General features: G+C 37.8%; 1 protein-coding gene across 1 annotated transcript in view; it reads right to left on the reverse strand.

Annotated features, from left to right (window-relative positions):
- Positions 1-16,526, reverse strand: part of ANKRD31 (ankyrin repeat domain 31) — a 145,749-nt gene that overhangs the window by 125,311 nt on the left and 3,912 nt on the right. The window contains 2 exon segments of the mRNA XM_060091756.1: positions 7,353-7,459; positions 11,404-11,477. Of these exon segments, the coding sequence (XP_059947739.1) occupies positions 7,353-7,459; positions 11,404-11,477 (181 nt within the window).

The following is a 16,526-nucleotide window of genomic DNA, read 5'->3' on the forward strand; positions in this document are numbered from 1 at the left end:
TTATTCTTTCTTAGTATCTTTTTTTTATTGTGGTAAAATATATATAACATAAAATTTACCGTTTTGACCATTTAAAGTTCTGTGGCATTATGTACATTCCCACTGATGTACAATCAACACCAACATCCATTTCCAGAACTTTTTCATTTTCTCTAACTGAAAGTCCATACCTATTTAAACACTAACTCCCTATTTACTCCTCTCCCAACCCCTGGCATCCATGATTCTATTTTCTGTCTCTGTTTTGACTACTCTAAGTGCCTCATATAAAAGGAATCATACAATATTTGTCCTTTCGTGACTGGCTTATTTCACTTAGTAATGATGTCTTTAAGGTTCATCCTTGTTGTACCATGTATCAGCATTTCTTTCCTTTCTCAGGCTAAATAATATTCCATTGTATGTATGTACCACATTTGATTTATCTACTCATCTATTAATGGACACCTGGGTTGTTTCCACCTTTTGGCTATTGTGAATAACGCGTCTATGAGTGTGGGTGTACAAATATATTTTCGAGTCCCTGCTTTCACTTATTTTGGATATACAACCAGAAATGGAATTTCTGGATCATATGGTAATTATATGTTTAATTTTTTGAGGGATCACCATACCATTTTCCATAGCAGCTGTACCATTTCATTCTACATTTCCCACCAGCAATGAGCAAGAATTCCAATTTTTCCATATTCTCATCAATACTTGTTATTTTGTTTTGGTAATAGCCATCCTGATGAGTGTGAGATGGTATCTCATCATGGTTCTGATGTGCATTTCCATAATGGTTAAAGATGCTGAGTATCTTTTCATATGCTTATTAGCCATTTGTATGTCTTTTTTTTGGCCACGCTGCGTGGCTTGTGGGATTTTAGTTCCCCAACAAAGGATCGAACCTGGGTCCCAGCAGTGAAAGTGCCAAGTCCTAACCACTGGACCACCAGGGAATTCCCTACATCTTCTTTACTAAATGTCGATTTACGTCTTTTGCCCATTTTTTAATCAGTTGTTTGTTGTTGTTGAGTTATAAGAGTCTCCATATACTCTGTGTATCAATCCTTTATCAGATATATGATTTACAAATAATATTTTCTCCCTTTCTTTGAGTTATCTTTTCACTTTGTTGATAGTGTCCTTTGATGCACATAGGTTTTTAATTTTCATGAAGTCTACCTTATCTATTTTTTATTTTGTTGCTTATGGTTTCATAGCCAAGAAATCATTGCCAAATTGAATGTCATGATACTTTCCCCTATGTTTTCTTCTAAGAGTTTTATAGTTTTGGCTCTTATTCTTAGTATTTTGTTTTAATTTCTTTCTGTAAAAGAATTTGTGGAACTTAGGTAAAGAGAAAGGGAGTGTTCCTTCTTTTTATTCCTAGTATTTCCCTTTTCTTAGTTCATTAATCCATAATGGTTCTGATGAGCCACTCTTGTCAGGTTCTGAGTTCTAATATTTCTCCTGAGGGCCAAAAATCATACAACCTTCTTGTTACAGCATTAAGTGCTTAATGGGTTCTGCCTAATTCTCAAGTCATGCCAGAAAATCTGAAGTTGTTGTGTCCCTTTCAAAAAAGATTAAAATGTTCTGATAAAATGTTTCCATTTTAAGATTTCACAGCACACTGGCTTTCATCGCTTTAAAAGGAATTCTTACCTTAAATATCTTATTAGTATCAAAGATCTTTACAAAAAGATCTCTCTTTGGGGGACCCTCTATGTTTGTTTCTATGATCAATAATAAAGCTTTCTGAAAATATGTAAAGTCATTAGCCTGAACTTCCAAGCATTTTTTGATCACTGAAACAGCCATAATAACAAGAAAACACAAAGTAATTTGAGAACTTAAATCCTCTCCAATTAATAATGTTCATTGTTATTTATTGATAGTGCATCCTTATAGTGCTCAAGGTTATCACATTGGTTCCACATATACATACTTCCTAAGCAGACTTTACAAAAAGCTCAGAGGTTCAGAGTGAAGAAGGAATTTCAAGAAGTAAATCTAGGGACTTTCCTGGTGGCGCAGTGGTTGAGAATCTGCCTGCCAATGCAGGGGACACGGGTTCGAGCCCTGGTCTGGGAAGATCCCACATGCCGTGGAGCAACTAGGCCCGTGAGCCACAACTACTGAGCCTGCGTGTCTGGAGCCTGTGCTCTGCAACAAGAGAGGCCGCAATAGTGAGAGGCCCACGCACTGTGATGAAGAGTGGCCCCCACTTGCCGCAACTAGAGAAAGCCCTCACACAGAAACGAAGACCCAACACAGCCAAAAATATAAATAAATAAATAAATAAATAAGACCACATATTTAAAAAAAAAAAAATCTGTTGGGGGTGGGGTGTGAGAGGTGAAAGAAGGTTTAAGTTAATTGTATTAATTTAGAGGATCTGGGAAAGGAGCAAATCTGTTTATATATCCTTAACCAAAAAACAATACTCTAGGGCCTCCCTGGTGGCGCAAGTGGTTGAGAGTCCGCCTGCCGATGCAGGGGATACGGGTTCGTGCCCCGGTCTGGGAGGATCCCATATGCCGCGGAGCGGCTGGGCCCGTGAGCCATGGCCGCTGAGCCTGCGCGTCCGGAGCCTGCGCGTCCGGAGCCTGTGCTCCGCAACGGGGGAGGCCGCAGAGGTGAGAGGCCCGCATACCGAAAAAAAAAAAAAAAAAAAAAAAAAAAAAAAAAACAATACTCTACTATCTGAGATCATTTTCTTCAACTGAATCATGGATTACTGGGAGAGAAATGGAAGCCTGGCCAACCTGATCAGCCTGACCAACCTTGGCTCTCCATGAGGCATGAGATGTCTCACACAAACTATCCTCACTTTCCGCAGAAGAGAATAAATACACATTCCTGATATTCAGCATTTTAGTGATCTTGATGAATTATTGATAACGTTTGCTTAAAATATCTTTCTCTCAGACTGAGGTAGCCAAATTTGGTTATCTATACAAATATTTTTTATTATTTCCAAATATCCACATGATTGTCTTTTAGAGAGTTTGATCTGGACATATGGTACCAACTCTACATTGCTTCAGTGTTAGTAAATGCTAAAATGATCATTTAAAACTCCACTGAGTAGTATCTAAATACAACTTAAACACAAAGTTATTTAACCACTAAATGAGAAATATCTTTACTCTGGCTGAGTCAGGTGCCAAAGACCTGTTTTCATCCATTCCTTCCCCAAATATTCCTAAGCAATTGCAACTCTGGGCAGAGACAGCAATTCTAGGTCCCTAAGAATTAAAGCAGGTCAGGATGGGTTACAGTCAGGAAAAGGATATCAATGACATTAATGATCAGCATAGTAGAGTCAAGGGGTTCCCTAAGTTTTGAAAACTCACCCTGAATGTGAGTGGTCCAGTTATTCATGAATCAGAGAGGTAGCTAGTAAGAGAGAATATTACCTGCCTACTGGGGCTTAAAAAGACCCTGCAGGATGCAAATTACTACATATAGAATGGATAAACAACAAGGTCCTACTATATAGCACAGGGAACTATATTCAATATCCTGTCATAAACCATAATGGAAAAGAATATGAAAAATAATATGTGTGTGCGTGTGTGTATATACATATATATATATATATATATAACTGAATCACTTTGCTGTACAGCACAAATTAACAACATTGTAAATCAACTGTACTTCAATAAAATAAATTAAAAAAGAAAAAAGACCCTGCAGTATATATATACATAATCTCTCCATGAGCTCTGGTCTTGCCAACCATGATCCTTCCGTTACACAGTTGTCAAACAAGCCTGTGCTTGTTCGTTTCTCTTTCAAGGTTCTCTTAAATGTTCATTTTAACTGATTTTACCACTACATATGGATAAGGGTGGAAGGTGGAAGCTGCTTAATGGAGAGGGAAAGTGAATTCAACCTGGATTCATACCTCTTAGACAGCATTTCAGAGAGCAGAAGATGGAAGAAGCAGCCTGATGGTAATAATCACAAGATTGAATTAATCATTATTCCCTGTCAAACAAGTATTTTCCAGTATGCAAAAACGATTATAGTAAGATCAATGATGCCTGCTGTATTAGTCAGGGTTCTCCAGAGAAACAGAACTAACAGGATATGTTTATACATAGAAAGAGATTTATTCTAAGGAGCTGGATCATGTAACTATGGAAACTGGCAAGTCCAGATCTGCACTGTGGGCCATCAGGCCCAAGACCCAAGAAAGCTGATGGTATATATAAAGTTCAAAGGCCATCTGCTGGATAATTATCTCTTGCTCAGGGAAGCTGGTCTTTTTGTTCTATATAGGCCTTCAATTGGTTGGATGAGGCCCACCCACATTATGGAGGGCAATCTGATTTACCCAAATCCACTGATTTAAACGTTAATGTCATTCAAAAACATCCTCAAAGAAATTCCCAGAATAATGTTTGACCAACTATCTGGGCACCTGATGGCCCAGACAAGTTGACATATAAAATTAACTATCATACCTCCTAATTTTGATAGTAATGTCTCCAATTATCTCTCCATACATACTACTAAACTCTCCAAACAAAATTATTAAAATTTCTATGTAAAGTTTAAAAACTGCTTGCCATAGCACCTATAAAGAACAAGAAAAGGTATTGCAAGACCCAATAAAAATGATGAGTATGAAATATTTTAAAAGACTGCTCCCTATGTTTTTAGAAATTAACATAGTGGGGCTTCCCTGGTGGCACAGTGATTGGGAGTCCGCCTGCCGATGCAGGGGACACGGGTTTGTGCCCCGGTCCGGGAAGAACCCACATGCCGTGGAGCGGCTGGGCCCGTGAGCCATGGCCGCTGAGCCTGCGCATCTGGAGCCTGTGCTCTGCAACGGGAGAGGCCACAACAGTGAGAGGTCCACGTACCACAAAAAAAAAAAAAAAAAAAAAAAAATTAGCATAGTGCGTGTCAAACCAAAGATCCTCTATTTCTTCATAGTTTGCCCTTACTTGAAATGTTCCATCATTTAAAAAAAAATTTTATTGCAGTGTAGTTGCTTTACAATGTTGTGTTAGTTTTTGCTGTACAGTAAACTGAATCAGTTATACATATACATATATCCACTCTTTTTAAGATTTCTTTCCCATTTAGGACACCACAGATCATTGAGTAGCGCTCCCTGTGCTAAACAGTAGGTTCTCATTAGTTGTCTATTTTATACATAGTAGTGTATATGTGTCAATCCCAATCTCATCATTTCTAAAACAGTTTGTTTTCAAGTTGAATATCAATATTATATCTGAGTTTTAAGGAAAATTTATTTAGAAATCTGTTTAGTAACTGATTTATTTAGAATTTACTTAAAATCAGGTTGAAGTTGTAAAACAATATACATTTTTTTCTTTAAATAACTCTGGGAAAGCACCTTTTCTGGTCTCTCTATTTATTTGACAAAATCAATTTTCCTCATACAGTTAAATTTCTGAAGGCTTATTTTCAAGGAATAAAATTAAAAACTGTGAGAGCAGCATCTGTCAATTTAAAAACTAATATCAATTAAAATTTGCTACAGATGTTTAACACTTTGGTAACATGGTCTCTTACTGTAAACAAAAACGATGGAGGGGGGCAGTGGAAAGTTAAAGGAGGTATCTATTTTACTACCAATGAATTCCCATGAAGGCAAAAAAGAGGGACAAATATCAAGTATTTCATTTATCCTTCTTATCTTAATTTTACAACAAGCCCATAACCAGCAGATGGCTGAGTTACAAACTCATGAAAAATCTTTGAAAGATACATCATTAACTCTTCAAGTCCTCTATGGCAACTGTTCCAACAGCTGATCATCAGCAATTACTTGGGAGGCTTTTGAAAAATGGACAGTCCTAGGTTCTACTCAAATACGGATCTGAGAGTCTATATTTTTAAAAAGCTACTGATAGATGGAATATTTATAAATGGAGTATTTCCTGCCATATCGATAAACAAAGGATGTCACAGTCATCAATGATTGCCACCATCCAACGTGAGCTGGTGAGCCCTGAGGAAACTCAGGGCTGAAAAGAATACCTGCCATCTAGCAGCCATCAGACTGCAGCCACTCCCTGTGGTGAGCCCTGAGGAAACTCAGTATGTGAAAATACAGGATACCGGCCCCAGTGAGCTGAGGTTCACATCAAAGGAATGATTTCAAGGAGCCCAGACTCTTGCATCTTCCCATACACAGAAAAGCTCTAAATTCCTTAACTTGAGATATTTGGTTTTCTTTCATTAACAATCTTTTGACGTCCCGACTACCTGCCCTTTGTTGCAAAACTCCTAATTTATCCTGGCTCCTCCCCTCACCTCCTCAGAGCAGTTTCTCAGAGTTATCTGAAACGCTGTCTCCCGGGCTGCAGTGCTCATTTTGCCCCAAATAAAACTTACCTCGTAACTCTCACGTTGTGCAATTTTTTAAGTAAACACTATCCAAATAAGTTTGGTAACCAAGCTCTCAAAATCACCATTCTGAGGTACAATCTAGAGCCTGGTACAATATTCACATGGTAAATGTTTCTCAGATAAATTGAAAAAAGTTAATTTTTATTTCCCATTTCACAGTTGCTGAAGCTAAAGGGAAAAAATTCTTTTTCTTAAATCAGAAGTTACAAAAATGATATTGCAACAAATTATTAGAAGCTAAATATGGACATCTCAGCTTTAAAAAAATATTTCGTTTTGAATTTTACTCTTGACTAGATATAATTCAAGTGATACACCTTCCGAGGTACAATATTAAATAAACCCGCATGGTCACTCTTTGGAACTGCTGTCAGTTTCTGCTATTAAAATACATGTATTCTCCGTTCTATTCCTTAAGACTCTGTAGTTATCTCTGGCTAGCTAACTTATTTATGCCAAGGTGCTAAATGAATCATCCCTTACCTTTCCCTGTGGTAACTGCAAAAGAAACAAGTGAAAATTTGTGTTTCTAAGTGTGTGCCCACACACATGCACTCACTCACACACACACACACACACACGAATAGAAGGGTCTTTCAGTGGCCCATATCTCAAATTATACTACACAGACTAGTATCTTTTTCACAAATTTAAGGTGACCTCTGACACACAATGGAGATGAAACTGTAATTATTATATCCTATTTTAGCCTATTTTAACCTTCTCAATTCCACAACTCTACCAGAAAGAGAAATAAATAAAGGAAAGAGGGCTTAAAACATTTGGCTTTTACTGAAGTTGCAGCGAAGAAACAGAATGACTGGCGAAGAAAAGGGAAAAAACTGAGTAAGAAAAGAAAGAAATAAAATAATAGACAAATAGAATTAATCATTAGTAATTTGCCCCTATTTCAAACAGCATTACCAATTTTTAATAAGTATGTATTTAATCAATATACTACATACCTGTAAGACTGCACCCTCACTAGGAATAGGCATCATCTGATTTTTATTCATTTGCTCTTGTGGATCCTCTCCAAGTTTGAATCCAAGTTGAATCTCTGGAGGTGTGCCTAGAATGAAATATAATCATAAATCATTTGCAATAGTTTTATTGCTCTGCTTTAACAATGACCCAAGGATTTTATAAACACTGCAAAATGTCATTAAAAATCATCATGTACAGGACTTCCCTGGTGGTGGTGCAGTGGTTAAGAATCCGCCTGCCAATGCAGGGGACACAGGTTCGAGCCCTGGTCTGGGAGGATCCCACATGCCGCAGAGCAACTAAGCCCGTGCGCCACAACTACTGAGCCTGCGCTCCAGAGCCCGCATGCCACAACTACTGAAGCCCGCACACCTAGAGCCCGTGCTCTGCAACAAGAGAAGCCACGACAAAGAGAAGCTCGCGCACCGCAAGAGTAGCCCCTGCTAGCCGCAACTAGAGAAGGTCTGCGCACAGAAAGAGACCCAACGCAGCCAAAAATAAATAAATAAAATTTAAAAATCATTTTGTAAATCATAATTTCCTAACTGCCACTTTTATGTGTCAAGGTTTTTAAATTTAAGAAGAAACGTATACACAACACTGAATGAAATAATACTTGATATTTCTTTGTCCCAGGATGAATGAATGCAAAGGATATATAAAGAAAATTGTACAGACTTAAACCCTGCTAGAAAGAACACTTTCTTTTTTCATTTTAAGTCATTTTTTAAAACTCATAATGCTAATATATTATTCAAGAAGAGTCAGAATTTTCAAGATGGCAAATTTAGCCCATATTTAACTTTTCTTCCCTTCCTAGTTCCCAAAAAGAATCCAAAGAAATTAGTTTTTAAAAAAAATCTGAAGCAGCAATGGGAAAAAGGAAATATAAAATTAAAAAATATATAAAATAAAAAATATAGAAGATGGGAATGGATTAAAGGGAAACCAAACCCTGGTTAGCAGCTTGTCACTCATCATAGGAAAAGGCGGGGCTCCCTCAGAAGTAACCAGTATATGGAATTCTTCCATCAGAATCCCAGAAAACCACCTAGCTCAGAGCAAATCCCACAGACAAAATATGAAGGAGGGTAAGCTGGAAGCTCACAGTAGCTGAAGTCTCATACTATTTGTACCAAAGAGCCTGCTGTTTGTACCAAAGAAGCTTAGGATGTATGCTGCAGCCAACTACTGGGTGTAGGAGAATATGTTCCCTCCAAGATACAGAAATGTACTAAAATCTAAGGTGGATAAAATAATGTAGTGATGGCACAGAAGTAGAAATAATCAAATATATCAGTGAAACAAAGCAAAAAGTGGGAAACAGACCTATAATATATTTGGGAATTTAATATATAACAATAATGGTATTTTAAACAGTGGCAACAAGATGATATTCAATAAATAATACTGGGGCAATTAGTTAATCATTTGAAAAAAATGAAGTTAGAGACCTACCCTACCTACCCTCTATATGCTAAATTATTCTAAAAATATTAAAGACATAAAAGTAAAAACAATAAATATAATAAATGGAAAAAAAGATAAAGAAAATATTTTTATGGTCTTGAGATAGGTAAAATATTTCTAAGTTTGAAAAAAGAAACATTTAAAGAAAAGACTGACAGATTTTACTATATAAAAATTTTTAATTTCTGTACTACAAAATATATCATGAATAACATTAAATAATAACTAGGAAACTGGGTAAAACTATTTACAATGTACATAAGACAAAGTTTTGCTACCTTTAATATATAAAATGCTCTAATAAATTAACAATAAAATGAGATTAAGAGACATTAAGGCAATTCACACACACACAAAAACTATAAATGGTCGATATTAAAATATGCCTAGCCTTGGTATTCTTCAAAAATGCAAATTAAAATAATCAGATATGTTTTATTCACCAGTTTGGCAAAGATTGTATATGTCCTGTGTTGGATCTAGAGGGAAAAAGTCATCTATATTAGGGGGCAATATATGTCAAGGTCTGACATGTGCTCATCCTTTAAAGCAAATCTAACTTTAGCTAGTTACTCTAAGGAAATCATCAGAAAAGTAGACAAAGATATAATACTGAGAAACATCAAACATAATCAAATCATTATATAACGGTACATTCATACAATGGAATAAAAGTAGCAATTTAACAGGCTGAGGTAGATCAATATAACAAAGAAATAATACATGTAGTGCAATACTAATTATGAAAAAATATACATGTATTGGTATGCAAAAGTCTAGAAAGAAACACAAATACTAAACACTGCCAATTGTTGGGAGTGGAATTACAGGGAAGAGAAGAGGATGGGATCTTTCACTTTCTACATTATATAATTTTACATTTAAAAAATATTTTATACTTTTAAAAATTAGCAAAAATAATTAAGGTCTATCCATTTGCGGAAGGGAAGGGAAGGGAAGGGAAGGGAAAAAACTTGGTTGGAATATTGAAACAGATCTCTAACTTCTTCCTAGTGTCATTTCATATATCATAAGAACACATTCTGGAGACCAATATTACACACTATCCCTTCTGATTAAATGTAGGAAAAACTACTCCAAGATGAAACTGTAATTTGCCACCGGGGTATCAGGTGAGAGGAAGTACACTGAAGACTTTGTGAACTACAGTGGGCTTGAACTATGCAGATCCACTTAAACGAGGATTTTTTTTAATAGACATACATTTGGCCCTCCATATCCATGGGTATGGCGTCCACAGATTCCACCAACCGCAGACCATATCATGTACTATGTTTACAATCTGCAGCTGGTGGAATTTGTGGATGTGCAATCCACAGATGGGGAGGGCCAGCTAGGGGACTTGAGAATCTGAGGATCTGGGTGTAAACAGGGGTTCCTGGAATCAATCCTCCATCGATACCAAGGGACAAGTGTATACACAAAAGAAGATTTTCATAATGTTTAGGAGATTTTCCTTCCATTCTACACCTATTTCCAGACATCCTCCAATAAAAAATGGCTCACAGGGCCTCCCTGGTGGCGCAGTGGTTAAGAGTCCGCCTGCCGATGCAGGGGATACGGGTTCGTGCCCTGGTCTGGGAGGATCCCATATGCCGCGGAGCGGCTGGGCCCGTGAGCCATGGCCGCTGGGCCTGCGCATCCGGAGCCTGTGCTCCGCAACGGGAGAGGCCACAACAGTGAGAGGCCCGCATACCGCAAAAAGAAAAAAAAAAAAAAATGGCTCACAGGAAGAAATCATAAAAGGAAATAACCTACAATTTGAACAGCTACTGCAGATTTGATGTTTCTGAACTGTAACAATTAGTGATAGATTTTTCCAGAAGTGCTTAAATTGATCTAGAAGTGGACTTAGGAGGTTTGGAGAATTTGTAAGTGAAAGGCTCTTTTTAAAAATATATATACCGGGCTTCCCTGGTGGCGCAGTGGTTGGGAGTCCGCCTGCTGATGCAGGGGACGCGGGTTTGTGCCCCGGTCCGGGAGGATCCCACGTGCCGCGGAGCGGCTGGGCCCGTGAGCCATGGCCGCTGAGCCTGCGCGTCCGGAGCCTGTGCTCTGCAACAGGGGAGGCCACAACAGTGAGAGGCCCGCATACAGAAAAAAAAAAAAAAAAAAAAAAAAAAAAAAAAAAAAATATATATATATATATATATATATATATATATATATATATATATACCAAGGATATTTGTACCTTAATTTTAGTCAGAAAGAACCAGACTGATTATTAAAAAGTATTATTTACTTTTGCAAATAGGAAAGTTCAGGGTTAAGCAGGAGATTTTGGGGGGAGAATTGTTATTCGAGTGCCACTTCCACAACTCGGAAGCCCTCTCTAAGAGTCATAAACATCTTCCAGAAGTTACAATCCCCATTGCTATCCTTATAAAATAACAGATTTTAAGGTCTATTACAGATGCCTGTAAGAAACTAACTCCGTGTAAAGTTAAAGAATAATACTAAATATAAAAGAAGTTAATGGAATAATAATACTTGGAAAATTAAAGGAACTACTTAGAGAAAAGAATTATTTCTCACCTTTGCATGTTCTACTTATAGCAGGATGGAGACTGAACTTAGATCTAAGAGATGTGTCTTGATTAAAGATCAACCTTTCAAACATAAGAAAAGAAGGTACAGATGTTATGATGTTTCCTAAACAAAGACTAACAAATCAACTGTCATCTTTTAGAAAATTTTTTCCAGCTTTATCGAAATACAATTGACATACAACATTATGCAAGTTTAAGGTGTACAATATGATGATATATTGCATATACTGCAAAATGATTAAGTGGATAAACTTTTAACATGGTTCAATGTAAACTACTCATAAAAATTATAATTAATTTGTTAAAATTCTTAGTTACACCACTATTAATATTCTATATCAAAGCATTTTTTTCAGAAATGTAGCCTTTAATTTAAAACTTATCCAAGATGAAAAATAAAGACATTCATATGGTCCTGTTCATTTTTATAAATATTGTTATTTTTGGATATTTTGGAGTAAGGGACAAATATCAATATAGTTTTTGAACAGAAGTGAAATGAGGAGATTATCTGAAGGACCAGTGATGTTGGGTTTTTTCCTTCACCTTTCTCTATACCACAGAGAATTTTTTTTTTTTTTTTTGCGGTACGCGGGTCTCTCACTATTGTGGCCTCTCCCGTTACGGAGCACAGGCTCCGGACGCGCAGGCTCAGTGGCCATGGCTCATGGGCCCAGCCGCTCCGCAGCATGTGGGATCTTCCCGGACCGGGGCACAAACCCGTGTACCCTGCATTGGCAGGTGGACTCTCAACCACTGCGCCACCAGGGAAGCCCACCACAGAGAATTTAAGATTAAAATCCCAGGGTTAAATCTGAGTGTATATTTTCAGAACATACAATTACAGAACTTTAACCTTTGGATTCACTTCTTACTATGCTCTTGGCAGCACCAAGGTAAAAAGAGAAGACAGTTCTTGGTCTCAAGAAGCTTCAAATCTGGCGAGGGATACAAATAGCAATGATATAGCATGGTGAGTATGCTACTAGGCAGACCTAAGTGTTTATTTCTTCTGCTTAAAAAACCTTTAAAGAATGAAAAAACAGGCAAAGGACTTGAATAGACATTTCTCCAAAGAGAATATACAAATAGTCAGTAAGTACATGAAAAGATGCTCAACAATACTAAACATTAGGGAAACGTAAATCAAAACCACAATGAGATACCACTTCACACCAACCAAAAAACAAAACAAAAAACAGAAAATAACAAGTGTGGCAAGGATATAGAGGAACTGGAACTCTTGTACATTCTACTGGAAATGTAAAATGGTACAGACACTGTGAAAAACAGTTTGGTGGTTCCTCAAAAATTAGACATAGAACTACCATTTGATCCAGTAATTCCATTTCTGGGTATGTACACAAAATAACTGAAAGCAGGGACCTAACTTGTACACCCATGTTCATAGAAACATTATTCACAATAGCTAAAAGGTGGAATTGACAAGTATCCATCGACAGATGAGTGGATAAACAAAATGTGGTACAGACATACAGTGGAATATTTTTCAGCCTTAAAAATGAAGGAACTACTGATACATGCTACAACATGGATAGACCTTAGAAATATCATGCTAAGTGAAATAAGCCAGACACAAAAGAACAAAAGTGATATAATTCCACTTACATGAGGTATCTAGAGGAGTCAGATTCATAGAAAGTAGAATGGTAGTTGCCAGAGGCTGAAGGCATGAAAGAATGGGGAGCTATTATTTAAAGGGTACACAGAGTGTCAGCCTGGGAAGATGAAAAAATTCTGGAGATAACTAGTAGTGATAGTTGTACAACAATGTGAATATACTTAATGCCATTGAATTATACACTTAAAAATGGTTAAAATGATAAATTCTATGTTATATATATCTTACCACAATAAAAAAAAAAGTTTTAAAATCTTGCCAGAATCCAGGAATGTAACAATGTACTAAGGCATAAATATATGATTTGGAACTAGGGGTTTTTTGGTTTATTTACTTATTCATTTTGCTTTTTACTTTTTTTATGGAAAATTACAAACATCAACAAATAACAGAGACAACAGTATACTCATCGTCTAGGTGCAACAATTATCAGTACACAGCCGATCTTGCGTCCTCTATGATCCCTCTGCCATCCTCTCTACCTGCTGCGAGTCTCCCACTGGATTATTTTTAAAGCAAATCCTGGACATCTTATTCCACTTCATCTGGAAATATTTCAGTATTCAACTTTAAAATATAAGGACTCTTCAAATGTAACCGTAATAATCACACCTTTAAAAAAACAGCCAAAATTTCATACCTAAAAAAAAGTCAATAATTCCTTAATATTATTACATTTACAGTCTGTAGTAAGCAGCCTCTATAATGGCTCCTGGTATTTATGCCCTTGTATATGGTATTTATCCCTGAGTACGGACTGGATCCAGTGACTCTTCTAACGAACAAAATAGAGCAAATAGGTTGAGATGTTCCTTCTGAGATTAGGTTACGAAAAGATAGTGGCTTCCATCTTACTCTCTTATTCTCTTGCTTCTTCCCTCTCATGGAAGCCAGCTTGCCATGTTGTGAAAGCCATTTGCAGAAGCCTATGTAGCAAGAAACTAAGGGAGGCCCCCAGTCAACAGTCAAAGAGGAACTAAGGACTCAGTTCAATAGCCAGAGAAGGAACTGAATCTTACAGCCACCATTTGGGAAGAAGATCTTTCTCATGAAGGCTTGAGATGAATGCAGCAGCCTTCTGAGTCCTTGAAGCTGATGATCCAGTTAAGCCACTCCTGGATTCCTGAACCACAGAAACTACAAAGTATGTTTATTGTTTTAAGATGCTAGTAAGTTTTGGAGTAAGCTGTTATACAGCAACGTAAACTAATAAACAGATTGTAGTCAGATTTCCCTGTCTCTTTTTACAGTTGTTTTGTTCATATCAGGCTCCAAACAAGATGCACATATTGCATTTGGTTGTATGTCTCTTAAGTCTCTTTTAAAATCTATAAGTTATCCCCTTCCCTGCCCCTTACAATTTATTTGTTGAAGAAACTGAGTTGTTTTTCCTATAGAGTTTCCCACATTTTGGATTTGAAGACTGCATGTCATTTAACATGTTCCTCTGTCCTGCATATTTCCTGTAAACTGGTTATTATATATAGAGGTTTGATCTGATTCGAGTTCAATTTGGGGAGGCAATGTGTGTACTTCCTACAGGAGATAACAAAGAATGTGCTGAGAAAGGCAGTCTTGTGCATACAGTCTTTCAACCCCTGCTAGGCCTTGGGTCTGGCACACCTTCTTACTAAAAGATAGAGTCCTCCCAGCCTGTACTGGACTTACCACCTTGTATGGGAATCCCTTTCCCTGTTTAGACTCAGTGTGTACTCCTTCGTTCTGTTTAAACGTGTGTGTCATATGGTACCTGGCCAACCCCACTGCTCTGTCTATCCTCTGTGGGGAAAGGATGAAGTCCTTTGTTCTGTGGCACAAGAGGGGTGTGGGCAGGCCAATGGCCATGCGTCAGCTGCAGAGAGTGACTGCTGGCCACGGGGGACTGATGCCCACTACTGAAGCTAATCTTTCTCTGTCTCTTCTCTGCTCTCCGTTTACCAGTTTTAAGAATAGTACTTGGCACCATTCTGTTTTAATCATCGGAGGAGCCCTTATTTGCCATATATCCTGACCAAAAATGTTGCTTTCTTTAGCTAATTTAATGTGATTATTAATTCTTTGTCTCCTTGTATTTTGCTATTTTTCCCTTCTGCAACTGTATCCTTTAAAACAGGCATTTTCCATCTAGACAATTCACATGAAAATAGTGCTAGTCTATCTTAAGGGAAAGAATTAACACTCATCTTGCAGGGTAATTATGTTCAATTAGCCTTTTACTATATGCACTTATAATGTTCAGAGGACATGATTTGACCTGAACATATACCTAAATCCAGGTAATAATGAGCTATCTTATAAGGTGGTTCTGTTTAAATGTATTGAACAGGATTAGTTTGCAATATATCCCTTAATGTTATTGAGCAGTTCACATTTACGGGAGGCTGGGACAGAAATTAAGGATTGGTAAAAGGTTCCCAGGGCACATATAAGAAAAATGAATCCTGCCTCTTAGTAAACAAATCACAAGCAAAAAACCTCACTAACCAGCAACCTAAATTCTTACAGATTAGTAGCAACACTTACCAAGCCAAAAAAGGGACTGGATGCATTTTACAGTTTCAAGAGGGCTAGGACCAAGTCCAGGTCCTCAGAGTACTTTTCAGGCACAGTTAACACCTGCCATCCTCATTCTTTGAAAGCCTTGCTTTATCTAATCCCAGTGGTCATCAAACCCCTTCTCAGATTTTAGCAAAAGCACCTTAATAGCTGCAACATTTAAGGATTATTTATGTATAACATTTTGCCTGTTGGGGGTCTCTGCTCTACTAGGACCTGTGCTCCTCATTCCAGTCAAAGTTGAGAGCTTGTGCATGAAAAACAGAGTAAACTGCATATAAGTAAGCAAAGAAGATGGGCGGGAGGGAAGCAATGGTATTCAGCTCCAGCAATGCTTAGATTTTGTATTTCCATACCAATAAAAAGAACATTAGGGCTTCCCTGGTGGCGCAGTGGTTGAGAGTCCGCCTGCCGAGGCAGGGGACATGGGTTCGTGCCCTGGTCCTGGAAGGTCCCACATGCCGCGGAGCAGCTGGGCCCGTGAGCCATGGCCGCTGAGCCTGTGCGTCCGGAGCCTGTGCTCCGCAACGGGAGAGGCCACAACAGTGAGAGGCCCGCGTATGGCAAAAAAAAAAAAAAAAAGAACACTAATTTTTAACCTTGAGCTATGAGATCTGAAAGAATGATGTTTCTATGGCACTGCAGAGAAGCATTTAAAAATGAATTAGGGGGAAAAAAAAGATTGGTCAGTCAAGATAGAGTAAGCCATCTATAGCCTAGTTCCCCACTCATTACAACTAAAAACTCTGGCAGATGGGACTTCCCTGGTGGCGCAGTGGTTAAGACTCCATGCTCCCAGTGCAGGGGGCCTGGGTTTGATCCCTGGTCAGGGAACTAGATCCCACATGCATGCCACAACTAAGAGTTCGCATGCCACAACTAAGGAGCCTGTGTACTGCAACTAAGGAGCC

This window comes from Mesoplodon densirostris, chromosome 3 (genome assembly GCF_025265405.1).
Source record: "Mesoplodon densirostris isolate mMesDen1 chromosome 3, mMesDen1 primary haplotype, whole genome shotgun sequence".
Classification (NCBI taxonomy): Eukaryota; Metazoa; Chordata; class Mammalia; order Artiodactyla; family Ziphiidae; genus Mesoplodon; species Mesoplodon densirostris.